The sequence below is a fragment of the Anneissia japonica genome, unplaced genomic scaffold (assembly GCF_011630105.1).
Source record: "Anneissia japonica isolate Jap-2015-1 unplaced genomic scaffold, ASM1163010v1 scaffold25213_len355544_cov161, whole genome shotgun sequence".
In the NCBI taxonomy this organism is placed as follows: domain Eukaryota; kingdom Metazoa; phylum Echinodermata; class Crinoidea; order Comatulida; family Comatulidae; genus Anneissia; species Anneissia japonica.
The window spans coordinates 301,448-316,764 of NW_022755918.1; the positions used below are offsets into that span (position 1 = coordinate 301,448).

Sequence of the window (15,317 nt, forward strand, 5' to 3'; positions counted from 1 at the left end):
TTAATGTTTTGTTACAGATGTTTAGTACCAATCCCCACAGAGCATGTATTATCTATACAAATACAACATTATGAAATACAGCACAGATCACATTGGCTAAAGCAGACAATTGAAGTGGAAGACTGATTAATCAGGCTGCAGTTTTCATTCTACTGTGTGTAGAACATTTTAAAAGCAACTACAAAGTACATGCAAGGGAGGGGGAGAGGGCTATGCCATGGGAATATAAGAGGAACTAATTGGAAAATGAGATAATATGAGGTCATTTTAACCATTTGTGCGTACAATTGCAATTTTATGGGGGGGGGGAGAGGGAATTTTTCCATGAAACATTTACCCCTCCCTATACCACTGAGTTTAATCTACCTATCTACTACAGTGTCACAGAAAGTCGAAGCTTATTTTTTTATTATTTTTTTTCTTTCGGCACATTTTTTGGTAATAATTTTGATCCTCCACAATAGCAATTTTTTGTTTATATTTTTTACAATTAAAAGTTATTAATATTGAAAGTAATGTTTGCTTGCTACATCAAATGTTATGTCAAGAATTGTATTCCGCCGCTTCATCTCCTCTGTTTTTTTTTGTGGAAGGCCTTATTTTTATTTTCCCCTTTGCATGTCTCCTGAATAAAGAATTGTGGAGTATTTGTTCAAATTTCAATTCACAAGGTATAATACCCAGAAATTTAAACATCTTGATGAGAAGTGAAATACTTTTGCATAGGCCTAGAAAACAACTATGTGTATGTTGTAGCCATCAAGAAAACAAAATAATATGACTTGTCCCTGGGCCATGGTTTCTATGCAAGTTAATATCAGTGGTAGCACTAGGATATTACATTTTCAAGGGGGAATCTGTTCAACAAAATGAAAAGAACTTGGATGAGAAACGTGTATTTTTTTTATTTGGACAGACCTGTTACTGCTCTCTTTCTTCAACAGCAGATCCATAGTGGAAGAAGAATGTTTCTCTCCCTCTCCACACATTTTGAATCTCAAATCTGTTATTTCCACAATGGGTATTAAAATCAAACATGGAAATTAAGAATTGTTTTCAGTCTTGTTGTAAACACTTTGTAGCAATGTGATTTTAGAGTTATGTAGCCCATTACTATAATTTTAAAAGTTTCATGTGTTTACTTTAAAAAAAAATTTAAAAAACATTTTCATGTATTTTTGTATTAAATTTGATTTTGAATTGATTTGTGGTTTTTTACCCTTGTAACCACTCCCTTTGTGGCTGTTACTCGTATTTTTTTAAATCCTGGATACATCAATATTTGTGCTAACAAAAGCCTAACAGGACATGCTCTACACAGCCAGATAAATATCTATCTATTTTTTTTTAAAGAGATAACGTCTGTCAAAACCTGAAAATCATTTATGAAAATGTATTGTCCCCTGAAAATGAAAAAAAAAAAAAAAAATTAACTTGCTGATTTTTCACCAGGCCTAATGTACAAATTATTAACTTGAGCATAGAAATTACTGAATTTTTTTAATGTCTACCCTTATTTTTTTATACTGGACAATGATGAATTGTAATAAAAACACTTCCAGTAATTGTAAGTGGTTGTAAATTGATGGGCAAATATTTTTTTAAATACACTAATGTCTATTTTCAGTTTGATAGTTTTATGTTACTTCAAAACAAGCAGGTTAATTAAAAAAATTATTTTATTATTTTTTTATTTTTTTTTATTTTTCATGGGACAATACATACATATAATAGCCTACATTAAATGACAATTTTGGTAAACTAGTTTACATTGCACACTTCCTTTATCTTAATACTATCATTGTCTATTTCACAGATGATTAGTAATTACTGAAAAAAATCAGCATTGTCATTTACAACCACACTCCAGAAGAACAAACCCATTAAAACAGGTAATTACAAGCAATAATTCATGGAACAGTTTAATATCAAGGCAATCAATCAAGTTTTAAAATGGAATTTACAAACATTATTTCATGGAACAGTTATATCAAGGTAACCAATTAAGTTCACCATTTAATCAAGGTACTTCATTACTTTATAAAGAATACAGACTATAAAATAACTTCTTCAAGATCGTCGTCAAAATCGTCAACTTCATTAACCGCTAGTTTGCCAATATATGGAGCTTTGCTACTGTTCTGACCAAATAAGGAGTTAACTTCTTGGGCCCTACGCCCTGTCTTTGCACCGGTTCCTTTACTGTTTTCAGCTTCACTGTCCCACGGGAAGGCAGCTTTATCCTTGACTGGTTTGGCCTTAGTTCCAAAGTTGAAAGCATCATCATTATCCGATGATGTGTTTGGTTTTTCCGTATCTCCTTTGCTGAATAGATTTGATAGGAGATCAGATTTCTTCTGATTTGCATGTCCGTTAGCGAGTGACTTGTCTTGCTTCTTGGAGCTGCTTCCCTTACTGAATGTGGGCGCGTAGCTTCCAAATGCTAGGTCTTCCTCATCGTTTGACGATGATCCCGTAGTGCCCAGTCCACGTGAAGGCAAACCATTGTGCAAATTCTCAACCGGGTTGGTAAACTTGTAGCTTTTACGACTTCGTCCAGAATCTGGTTTCTCGCTTTTCTGATCAATCTCTCGCATTTTAGCCAAGAGTTCTTCTTTCTTCCTTCTCGCATCTTCTTTCTCTTTATTCAATCTTTCTGTTTGTTCTGCAGCAAAAGACATTTAATATGTATTTTAATAAGTTGATTAAAAAAAATACATGTAACTTTTCATTTAATGTAAATCCACCAATATAAAGGCTGATACCACTATGATATATGGGTTACACTATACTCCACAATAATAGAATAGATGAAGATGAAAAAAATACAAAATATAGAATCAGATAAAACTGACGAAGCAGTGAAAATAAAGAACGCAAAGATACAGTTCAGTCATAACTAATTTAAGATTTAAATCTCACAATTAAGCTTTATATAATATTGAAGAAGATATGAAATTGGAAAACAAAATGGCGCATGCAATGTGACTATGTGATGAACCACTGTAGGGGCTTATATTTGCAGATTCCTCTTTAATATTAACAATTTATTACATTATTGCAACTGCAAGATGTTTTAGAATTATCTCTTGACATTCTCATAATTTGTATACTGAAAAGTACTGTATCTCTTTTGGAGATCCCCGTCTTTCTATTTCAAATAATTAAATTGAGGTCATACGCCAAAGTATATCTGTTATTTTACTGCATTGCTAACTAGTACTGTTATGCATATCAAATCTTGAAAAACTCACTGTCTTTCATGTTTAGTTTAATGTTTTTTTTTTCATTGTATGAATAGCATAACTTCCAACATTTTACGAGAAAATGCAAATTCAAATATATTGGTATTCAATCCAACCTTTATTACTGTTCAGCGTTAGTAATTAAATTTATTTATATTGTTGGGCTAAATATTAAGAAGTTCAGCTTGTTTTTAATGTCTTTTTCATAAATTTAAATCTTTTAAATCTAAATTGTCTTCATTAATATCAATATTAATTGTATGAGATTTGAAAATTTTTTGCCATTAAAAAAAAAAGTAATAATCGTAAAGTAGGTCGACCAGTAAGGCTTTTTCACCTTTATTTACTGATGTTGCATGGTTACCATTTGTCGGCAGAACAGTTGCATTGTGGGATGACTTTTTAGAAGGTTCACCAAAAACTTTGTTGCCTCCAAAACTCCTGTTATCTTTGTCAGCGCTTCCACTTCTCTCGTTTGAATATTTCTGCAGACCGCGTACGCTGTTCACAGCGTATTCGGCCTGTTTTGATTTTGGCTTGGAGCCAAAATATAGGATGTTGCCTTCGTCTTCAGAATCAGCACGTACAGTTGTAGGTAACGAGTTGGGCTTAAATGACTTTGCACCGCCTAGCGATAAAGTGCAGAAAAGTGAAGGGTGAAGCATGATAACGGAATGGAAGATAGCTAACACAAATGTTATTACTATCCATGCACTCAATATAATGTAATTATGTTATTCACTTCACATTCAAAACAGAGGAAAAGTGATTAGGAAAGGATATGTTAGCCACACACAGCTAAGACATTCAATTACAAAATTATATTATATAATATACATTATGAGGCAATGGAGATACAATATGACAAATGACAGGCAGGACACAACTGCTATAACTAAGTTATAAAATGTATATTCAACACAATGATTTCATGATTAAATTGATTAAACAATTGAATAATTAAATATCATAGACAGATGATGGTATATTAAATATTATTGTTGTCATCTTTTCAATTTCAATATCATTATCATTAACGTTAATATAGCCATTTTATGACGGCTGATTTTTAAAATCTTATTATCATTAGTATTCTATTTTTGTGCCTGGCCATTCGCCCTTTAGCTCGACCAGCCTTGCTGTGGCTAAGCATGAGCCCAAGTAGAAATTATTTTGTATTGCCTTTTCTCCGCTTTGGTGATATATTTAGATTGTATATTGATGATGATTGCATTTTGTTGTCCCTTCATGAAATAAATTAAAAATGGTTGAATACTTTAAGTTGTTATAAACATTTAAATTAATATAATTATTAGTTCAGGAACAATAAACCATACATAGCAAACCTTTAGGGTAAATAAAAATGTATTATCTTTACATTAAAAAGTAGACGTAAGTTGATAAAAAATATTATTGCACATTTACTGACTTTTTACTACAAAAAATCCTTACGTTACTGTATGAGCCAATTTAGTGCTTTATGCAAAGAATAGCAACAGTATTACTTTATGTATCTCTTATTAGCACAGAAAAATGTTATAATTAAGTTTTGCTAAAATAAACAATGCATTTATCAAGCATTCTTTCAGTTTATTTAAGCCAGAGGCAGTATATCCAAAACATATATGCATAGAAAAATAAATTTTAAAAAATAATTGTACTGAATTTAAATATTGAGAGAGATGTGTCTTATTTCCAAAGGATGTACAGTACTTTGAAAAAAATAAATAAATAAATAAAAATCAATAAAATGTAATATAAATAAAAAATGATCATACCTTTTGCCACTCTTTCTTTTTCCTGCAAAATAAATTAATAAAAAACATTATTACTTTAACAATTGAACAATAAGCAAATATGAAATTACATTTACTACTATAGCATGATCAATAGCAACAAATATTATTGATACAATTAAATAAAACAAATATGAAATGCATAAATAAATTATGATTATAATACAGCGGCATGCAAAACACACAAAATATTTGTAGGTACCATGTTTGAATTGGCATTGTTTGCTGTAAGACTACTAAACCAACATGGCTTATTCTCCGATTCCAAATTCTCTCGGTCCATAGGTTCTCTTGTGTGCTCTGGTTTTGAGAACGCATTATGGTGTTTTATGTTGTTTGCAGGTGGTTGGCTACCACCTGCGATTGGTGGCTTAGATAGTGCATTGCTACCAAGTGCTAAAGGCCTTGGCTTGGAATTATGGGCTGGCTCCTTACTAGAAGCAAACGTTGGAACATAACCCTGATAGAAATGAAACAGAGGAAAGTGCAAGTATGAAAAGAAAAGCAACAGTAGCAGTTTTAGTGAATCTACAATACAATTATATTTTACATTGATAAACAAATATTTGTGCAAATGACCAAGTAAATTAACATTATGTTTTAGCAATAACATATTGACAAAGTATGCAGTTAAGAACTTTGATCAAATATAATTTGTGAACAAAGGAACAAAGAATATGAATTGTGAAATACATTTCAAAATAATTTAACAATTACATCAAGTGTTTGTGAATACATTACAAAGCATATAGATACACAGATATTAAAGCATGATTAAATAAGTTGTGAAATAAATTTTAAAGCATACAGTAGGCAAGGAAGTAATTAAACTTTATGACATAAATAGTGCAAAATCGAAAATGGCATAATGATAGTTTTACTTTAAGAAAACACCAGAATAATAAATTGATAATAAACTTAAATTATAAATTTCATTATAATGAATACATAATGCTTTCAATAGATTATCTAACAAAACAATGAAATAAAATAAACAAAATAGGATAATTGTCAGAAAGTGCTCTGGTATATGTAGAGGACCTAGAAAGACCACAACAAAGATGGATGGAATGGGTTATTAAGATGGAATGGTGAAAAAGCAGATGTTAAGATTTCATGCCTCAATTTCTCACGAGCGATGTGCTTTTTGGGACCGAAAATTGAAGAAAGTGTTGTGTAATAATGGTAATCATGATAATGATAATAACAATGAACAATTTCAGGCAGATATGTTAGAAAATGTCTGTGTCTGGGTGGGTCTGCAGTGCATTAGTTGGGTTGGAGGACTTACATATTTGGGAAATTTCGCCAGAAAGGAGGGGGTTTCGCCAGAAAAGAGGGGGATTTGCTAGAAAAGGGGGGTTCTCCCGAACCATAAAAAACCCCCCTGGATACGGGCCTGAATTTATAATAGAATAAATAAAATGTCTCTATTTTAGTAAAATAGTGCTCAACAAATATTAATATTAGGTACTGTAGTATACAAGTAGGTATATTTATGTACAACGCACTACAGCATTACTGTAACTGCAACATGTGTCTAAAATGTATTTTATCATTATCTCTATGGCTACATATAAACAAAGGATTTGTATTGTAATAACCTCATCCATTTTTTATAATTAATATCAACTAACAAATTAATACTAAAATTATATTTTTGACTATTCAAGCTACTGTATACACAATGGCTATTTTGAATTCATTTTATAAGAAACATAATTGCTTTATGCTTGGTTGCTACGGAAACTATCATAAAAAAGTGTAAACACACAGTTACTCGGGGAATAATACACTAGAATGCAAATGAAAGGCGATAAGCCGTGGTGCATGGCCTTTGAACAAAGACCTGCAATCTATATTTTATTATTTATGAATCTATGATGGAACAGGAAAATTGATCTGTCTGTAACATTAACGACAATGGATATGATGTATCGACTGTCTTTATAACAAAAAGTATGGTAAATAGTGAACGAAACAGTCATGGTCACGAAAACACTTGGGCAATATAGAGCAAAGCTTGCAGCCAGACTCCGCAGGGAAAAAAAAAAGTTTAATATGTTGTACATGATTTTTCGAAACACCAAAAAAAAAAGCATAATTTGATGAAAAACTCAAAGGGCAGTTTGAGAAACAGATTTTTGAATATTTAAAAATGGGGGGGGGGGGGGGGGGGAAAAAGGGTGGTTACGCCTTTTTTCATCCTGCTTTTAAATATTCAAAAATATCTGTTCCAAGTTTTTCGTCATATATGCTTTTTGTATCTGAGAAATATCTGTTGTACAGTATATAATTTTTTTCCCCTCTGAAGCCTGGCTTTAAGTAGTAACTGTAATTTATGTTTTTAGGACAAGAGATTTTACTAATCTCAATACAACTAAAACATAGAGATGGAGGTGTGGATTGACATTATAGATGTTCACCTTTGAATCCAAGTTCCTAAGCCCAAACCCTGCAAAAATGCACAATAACTCTAATATTCCACAAGCATCATAAACATGGTAATGGTTATTTAAAGAGCATATTGTGGAATGCCAAATGATCTCCACTACATACTGTAAGCCCCATGAAGTTTTATACAGTATTTGCACTGATGGTTCCAGATATGATATGCATCTGAAATTGCAGGGGATTGGTGTAGTTGTATTCTGTGCTACAGTAGTTATAAAAAACAGTATTTGCTATTTCATTTCTAGGTTTTCATTTGTTTTGAATTAGAGAGCTCTAGTTTGCGCCAGGCAATTCAACAAAAGGACGCACATCTTTGTTCCCGAACACAGCGCATGCATACAGTTCTTTGATCTTTACTGTGACATCGACAATCCGATACTAGTTGCGAGTACAGCCGTCAATTATTAGTCTACGCATGCCATACATTTTATGGTGTTAGTTACTATTTTATTAATTTTGGGTACTTCATAATGTCTATTACAGTACATCTGATTTCTTTTGACCACGAGCTTGTTAAGTGCTTCTATAAACTGACCAACAAAATGAAAAGTTACAGCAAATGAAAATTTACTATTTTTATAAAAATTCATGTTCTTATTTAACATTAAACTGTCATTTTGACAATGTTGGACTAAGGTGCACCAAACAAACATTTGTTTTTTCTGCGATGTGAGTCTCATGAAACACCGGACACCACCCTTTTCGGTACAATTAATGTTGAAATAACAAATATAGTTTTAGTTTAATGTTAATGCCAAAATTCATTCGGTCTCTGTAACCACCACACAATGCACGATTACCATGGTAATCGACACACGCGTGGGTAATTCGTCACACGCTGATGGTTATGATTTGGTTGCTATGGTTTTTGTGACGATCAGAGATGTGCGTCCTTTTGTTGAATTGCTTTGGTTTGTGGTTAAAGACACAGGATGTATTTTAAATCAAATAGAGCCATCAGCGCATACAAAGATTTTGTGTTCTCATCTTCTGAATCTAGGATCATCTAGGAAATGTTTTGCCAAACATGCAGAACTGTCACAGATGAGTAAATTCTCCTTTTTCACTGTTGGCACGATGGAAATTTCCCTATTATTTCATGGCTGAACTTACGGACATTTCTGATCCTAATGTTTTCAAACGTGCACTCAAGACTCACTTGTTTGCCTTATACTTTATACCAATGATTACTGTATGTTTCTGAGTGTTGTGTCTGTTGTACGTGTTGGGATGTGCTTTAGTTGTTATGCTCGTGTTTAATGCTGTAGTACATGCTGCCTTGAGTTTTTCCCTGAAGAATGAAACTTGGCGTGTGCTTTACAACCGCGAGAAAAAGGTGCATTATAAATGCCCATAACCAGTACGGCTAACAGTTTCATAAATTAAAGTAAATTGTGCTCTGATCTTCAAGAAAAAGCACAATACAAATGCAGAAATGTATATGAATGCGCAACCGCTAGTAGCATAAGCCTTAAAAAGAGCCTACAGTAGCATCAAAGATCAGTTCTCCACTCTTCCTGCCACGTAAAGACACCTGGTTATATGCCACAAGATAATCATTTTGCTAATTTTATTTATAAATATTTCTGTAACATGGTGTAAATAATCAAACATTATATATTTAAGATAAATTAAGCATACCTTATTTGCTTCTTCATCCTCTTTAATCTTCTTCAAACGAAGTCGTTCCTCTTCCTTCCTTTTTAATCTCTCCTCTTCTTCCTTCTCCCTCAGCAACTGTTCTTCCTTTCTCTTCTCTTCTTGCTCATTTTTCAATCGTTCCTCTCGGCGTTGCTTAGCCAATGCTAAACCTTTCATTACATCGTCCCCTTCATCCTTATTCTCTTTCGCTTGAATCCCTAAATCTAACTGCTGTAAAATCAATTCATGTTCGTTAAGTTCTTTCTTTTCTTTTTCCACCACAACGGTCTTCTTCTCTGTGATCTGTTGACGGACTTCAGCAGATGATGTTCGTTTCGGTGTCCCAGGAGGATGCGGACTTTGAATCAAGCTGTCCGTTGTAGTTGATTTGTCGAGCATGATTCCTCTAGGGGACGTCGGTGACTTTGTTGATCTTAACTTTGTAGGTGGTTTAATGACTCGGTTACTGTAAATATTCCTGATATCAAGCTCTTTTTCCTTTTCCTGGTATAAAAACATACCAACATCTTTAAGAACTATTCATCAACATATTACTTTAATCTAATTGCATTTGAAAAATGAGGATAAACGTAGTGGCTATGTCTAAGCCGAATTATGCAAATCCCAACACGCTGATTGGTCGACTTGGCTTTACCCTAACCTTAAAACATAACTCTGCCTATCTTAATGTACTACAGCATGACGTAAGATCGCTTAGATGCAGCCACTTGGTTTAATAAAACCGGTCCAGTAGTTTGCCACTAGTAGCATATATTTTGGTTGCAAACAAGTTTTTAATCTAGAATTTGAAAGCAGTACCTATACCTGCCTACACCTACAGTATGGTTATGACTGTTAAAACAATCTATAAAAGACTCAATTATTCCAATATTGTTATTCATCAAAATTATAAAACCATTAATATTAAATTTGTTTTTTGCAACATAAATTTTAAAACTGAAATCAAGTATAGTATTCATAATATCATTAAACAGAAACATTTACGCTATCTATAAATAAACTTTGTTGTTGAAAGTACCAAATGAAAAAAAGTATTATTTTACCCTGAGTTGTACTAGTATTCGTTCATTTTCCATCTGGAGCGCTGAAATTTGACCCTTCAGATCATGTTCTTTATTCTTGACATCATTGAATTGATGACTTTGATTTTTCCGAATGTTCTCAACGTAACGTTCCAAATCCTGATAGACAATTTGAGAAAATCAGTAAATGTCACTCTATACCTTATACATTACCTTGTGATACGATTATTAAAACAGTTTCCTATTTGAGCACTGTTAGTAATTGTTTATCTATTTGTTTATGTTGTTTACAGTGTTACGTAGCAACCTTGGCTTGATTTGTTATTATTTGTTTTATTTATGAATGCCCTGGTCCTTGTACCTACTGTATACCTTGGCAACAATATTGCCATGCTCATAATCTTTGTTCATCTGGTTCCTTTTACCTTCATATACCTTGGTCTAAAAGAAAGCTGGTGATAGGCCCTTTCGATGGCTTCACTAGGCTTTGGAATAGTCTTCCCCGCAAATTACGAAATAGTTCTTGTTAACTTTGTTTTCATGGCTTCTTAAGAAAAATGTTTGTTCAATAAGTAGATCTTGCTGAACTGTCAAATTTTCCTGTTTTTGTCTGGTGTTTGTTTTGGTAGTGTTTTGGCTGGTGTTAGTGTGTGATTTTTTTTATCGTTTTCTTTTGTACAGTATTTAATGTTTTATTTTTTGTCATACTGTTTTTCACAAGTTGTCTTTTTAAATGTTTTATGAAATATCGTGTATGCCAAAAAAATTTTTAAAAATCATATATTATACTGTAAATTAGAAATCAAATAAATAAGTGTGTGGATGGAGACCAAAATAAGTTGTACAAACTTTAAGTAATGGCCACCGGTTAAAATTAGAAAAATGAAATTAGATTTGGTGACGAACAAATAACTATATATGTGAATAATCACATATAAAAAAATTAAATATAAAAGAGCACAATGATGAAAGGTGTACACTTACTATTATTCTTTTTTCCTTATCACTGAGTTGTTCTGATTGTATAGATAACTTCTGCTGTAAAGCGTCCCTTTCTAGTAGATGTTTATCGCCTGCTAGCTTCTTCATTTTCTTCATTTCTTTTTGTAACCTACATAATTCATCATGCTGTTCTTGCAACTGTTTATCTTTACTCCTATCTTTTTCTTTATATTTCCTCACACGCTGGTGTAGAGAATCAAGTTCTGCACTATGATTTCTTAATAGCTCGGGGAGTTCACTCTCCTCACCTTCGAACTTATTCAACGCACGTTCCTGTTTTCTTTGGAGCTGTTTTAAAAGTCTAATCTCACGTACTGATTCCTCGTATTTTATTTTGATTTCCTCATTTTCACTTCTCAGACGATTGATCGTATGTCCTTTCGCTGACAGCATTCGTTTCGTTACTTCCGTTGCGTTACGAGGCGTCACGTTACCTTGTATACTGCTGGCACGTCCTTTGCTTTGACCTTTTTTGGTGGTTTTACGTTTAACTACGAAAAATAGACACAAATATATTATAATCATTTTTCTGAGTAAATGTTTTGAAAATAATGACAACACCTACCATAGTAACAATACAAACTACAACAAAACTGGCTGACAAGATTAAGAAAGATGTTTAACTAAAAAAGCAGAGACGAACATTCTTATAATATTTTTTCTGATTAAAATGTGTGAGAATAATGACAACAGTTACCATGGTAGCAATAAACTACACTACTGTATCAGCTGACAAGATTAAGAACATGATTTACAAACATTTTAGATGAAAATTATTTAAATTTGAAAGCTAAACACTAAATACAAATGACACTGGATTGAAATTATGAAATGGTGATAAAAGTTACTTAGAAGTGTTAATGATACTAGGTAAAATGGGGTTTTGTTTTAAATGATGGGGGCACAAATGGAATTTTTTTTAAAAGGAGGCTGAAAAGGGAGGTAAATAAAGGAGATTTAAAGGAAGCTAATATTACTATAAAAAGGTCAATTCCAAAAAAGCATGGATGTTACAAATTATAATATTAACAACAGCCAACCATATTTAGTTTAAGAAGTAAGCATACTTCAGGGATTAAAGCTCAAAACAAAGGTCAGACACATAGAGGCTTTATGCACTCTATAAATCCATACTTATTATTTATTATTTATTTTATTCAAAGATTTAAATACATAGCCTACTGATGGTGCCACAAATTAAGGATATTTTTGTAAGAACAACAGTTGAATAATATTTGTGTGATCTTTGATTCTATTTTAACATAAATCATTCGCCAAACCAAAATACAAATTACCACCACACTTAAAATACCGTCACAACTTTGCAAAATGGCCAAACTGATTGAATTTTATAAGTAACATGAAAATATCTTAAATGGTTTTCATGCATAAAAACATACAACGAAAAAAATCTGGTTATTTAGCAGTTGAATTAGAAACATTTACTGTAGGCCCTACTGTCAGAACAGGAACAAAATTACACCAAAAATACAAATATTAATGAAATACAAATGATTAATGAAATACAAAAAAATACTAAAATACAAATAATTAATCAATATTTAAAACACATATAATTACCATATTTAAACAATCAGTTTGTTGTAGTTCCACAAAGAAATGATGAACATTTCAAGAAAAAAAAAGAAAAAAAATATAGTTGATACAGTAAACTCTAAAACAAATTATAATTTCAATGGAAAAAAAGCAATTTAAATTAAATAAATCATAAATTTTAAGGAAAAGTAAAGTAAAGCAAGGAAATGAGATTGCCCCTAATTATATGCCAATTAAATTGAAAGAGAAAATGGTGAATCTAAACCCTGATAAAAGAATTTCCTATAAACCTGCATGATGTATGGATTGGATTAGAGAATAAAGGACTGAGTGTAACAGTAACTACTGCCTAAAAATACCTGCAACGAGACAAACAGTATATATTTAGCCATACAGTACCTGTATACGTTCTGCGTGTCTTTCCATAGCCACTGCTTGTAGCATTTGTGATTCTACTATCTCTGCTATAGTTACTACTTGTACGTTTATGAACTGTTGCCTTGCTTTTCCTTGATACATTTTTAGTGCGCCTAGCGGAAGATGGTCGTGAGTCTTGCGCGGAGTCTTCTGAATCAAAAGAATCAGAGTAAGAGTTCCGGTCACGTGGTGACACGGACCTTGGTGACCGACTTCCTGATCTTGAATCGGAATAGTAACTTCTTGATCCTTTACTTTTTGACATGTTAAGTGGTGAATGAATTGGTGAATTGATCAAAGTTTTCTCTCTCACTGGAGAGGCAACAGTTGTATATTCTCCTTTTAATACTGGTGAATCATGGGGCTCCTCATCAAAGAATGTATCCACCCCTCCATATTTAGTCATTCTCATCTAAAATTAGCTTATTTTGTTTCTGAAGGGAAAAAAACATAAGATTTGAAAGCAATTACATGACACTGACATAACAACATAAAACAAATATTTTTACAAAGGCCTAGAGTGTGAGTTTACAAAGAATACTCTATTTAAAAACCAGTGTGAGTGAATTCTGTATGAATGAGTAGCAATTATTTGTTGTTTGCAAGTTTTGCATGACAAACTTTCAAATGTTATTACCCTCCAATCCAAAGGGAGGTGAAGGGTATTGCAATAGCGCATCTGTGTGTGTGTCTATGGTGTGTGTGTGTGTGTGTGTGTGTCGGGGCACATAACTCGAAAACTACTGGACCGATTTACTTCAAATTTTTACACATTGACAATATTACATGTATCTCAGTCCTCGAATTTGGTGCTGATTATTTGGCTTGGCCAAGCCAACTCGAGCGGATCAACTGAGGACCAACTCAAGTGTATTGACCATGTGCCAAATTCTGGCTGGCTGATTAGAAGCAGTCCCGATGGCTTGTAAACTCACTTGATTGATGCCAAGGACAATGATACGATGCTAGGCCTTGTTTGGTGGATGGAATGGATTGACCGTGCCGTGGGCCATTATTTTTTCACTATAAACATGGCAAAACTTGGAAAGGGTTTGTAATCTCAGATTATCTTGTTTAATGTTGTTTATAATTTAATGTTGTTGAGAAATAATTCATTTTGTTTAAAATCCATACAAAGAATACCATATATATCGGCATCAATCACAATAATTTTTAGTTCTAAATATAATAAAGTGCATTCGCGTAACCACGACAACCTAATCTAGCACACAAATAAAAAATTAATACAGAACCTAAGCTTAGCCTAGCCTACGTTGTTACGAAGGTTTGGATTTCGACGGCTCAAGCACGTTTGATTACCTCATCTGTATGTGGGCCTACCTCCACGGTAGAGATGGCTCCTAAAACAGACTTCACACTCACACATGTCACAGTCAGCCAGGCCAGGCCTAGCTAGAGGAAGATGCATTAAAACAAATTCTTTAGCATAAAGTAAGTTAAAATTGAAGCAATAATAATATTTAAAACAAACCTTATGTTACTGAGGAACAGTTTTGCTAAATACATTGCTCTGATAAAGTCATAAATCACTGCAATTTATTAGAAAATTAAAGCACCGCATCACGATCCCCGAAACTCCATTGTTTACTTGCTATGGTGATCTTGTTTATGGTGACCTTGTTTATGGTGACCTTCATGATTTTGGATGAGATAGGTGACGTCATTTATAGAGGGCGTAAACTCTTCTCTAGCTAGTTTTTCATCGACGAGACGGGACCCGTTCTATTCCGAGTTTCCGAGTCATCTTACAATATATCTTGGAAACATGGAATAAAGCTCTTATTAAGTCTGTTCAAACCTGATGTCAAATCAAAAGTATTGTTGTATTGAAATGTTTATTATTTTTATGTTTATTTTTATTATTGTTGTAGTTTAATGGAATTTTTCGACTCTTATTAACTGTTTTCATTTTTTTCTCGTCTTGTTAAGGCTCGTTCCGCAACTGTCAACATTTTCACAAACGTACAACCATACTGTTCTCTGTTACCCCTCCCTTGATATTAATATTGCAAAACAACTAACTACTGTAAATTACAGTAAATTATACCATGATAAATTATAAAAATTTAAATTAAATTAAAAATGAATTTTAAAAAAATTGACAAAAATTATTGGATCAAGAAGACGTAGCAATATTCAGT

The 15,317-nt window shown here is 32.7% G+C and overlaps 1 protein-coding gene across 4 annotated transcripts; it reads right to left on the bottom strand.

Annotated features, from left to right (window-relative positions):
- Window positions 1–450: 450 nt before the first annotated feature.
- On the bottom strand, window positions 451–14,792 carry LOC117123767 (lebercilin-like). Of its 4 annotated transcripts, none has more exons than XM_033269779.1 (8): window positions 14,648–14,792; window positions 13,138–13,589; window positions 11,164–11,636; window positions 10,201–10,338; window positions 9,137–9,640; window positions 5,024–5,045; window positions 3,583–3,873; window positions 451–2,665 (listed from the first exon to the last, which is right to left on the bottom strand). In XM_033269779.1, the coding sequence occupies exons 2-8, from the start codon at window positions 13,565–13,567 to the stop codon at window positions 2,055–2,057; spliced, it is 2,469 nt and encodes an 822-aa protein (XP_033125670.1). In that variant the 5' UTR covers window positions 13,568–13,589; window positions 14,648–14,792; the 3' UTR covers window positions 451–2,054. The 4 variants fall into 4 exon arrangements, with proteins under 4 accessions (XP_033125670.1, XP_033125669.1, XP_033125666.1 ...); XM_033269778.1 differs by having other exon boundaries at window positions 11,164–11,648; XM_033269775.1 differs by having other exon boundaries at window positions 11,164–11,672.
- Window positions 14,793–15,317: the final 525 nt, after the last annotated feature.

Excerpts from the sequence above, each read along its gene's own strand:
- LOC117123767 (XM_033269775.1), bottom strand. The coding sequence starts at position 13,567 with ATGAGAATGACTAAATATGGAGGGGTGGATACATTCTTTGATGAGGAG. Across the intron at positions 9,641-10,200 it reads GAATACTAGTACAACTCAGG|GAAAAGGAAAAAGAGCTTGA; the intron begins GTAAAATAATAC and ends TTTTTATACCAG. Across the intron at positions 5,046-9,136 it reads AGGATGAAGAAGCAAATAAG|GAAAAAGAAAGAGTGGCAAA; the intron begins GTATGCTTAATT and ends TTTATTTTGCAG.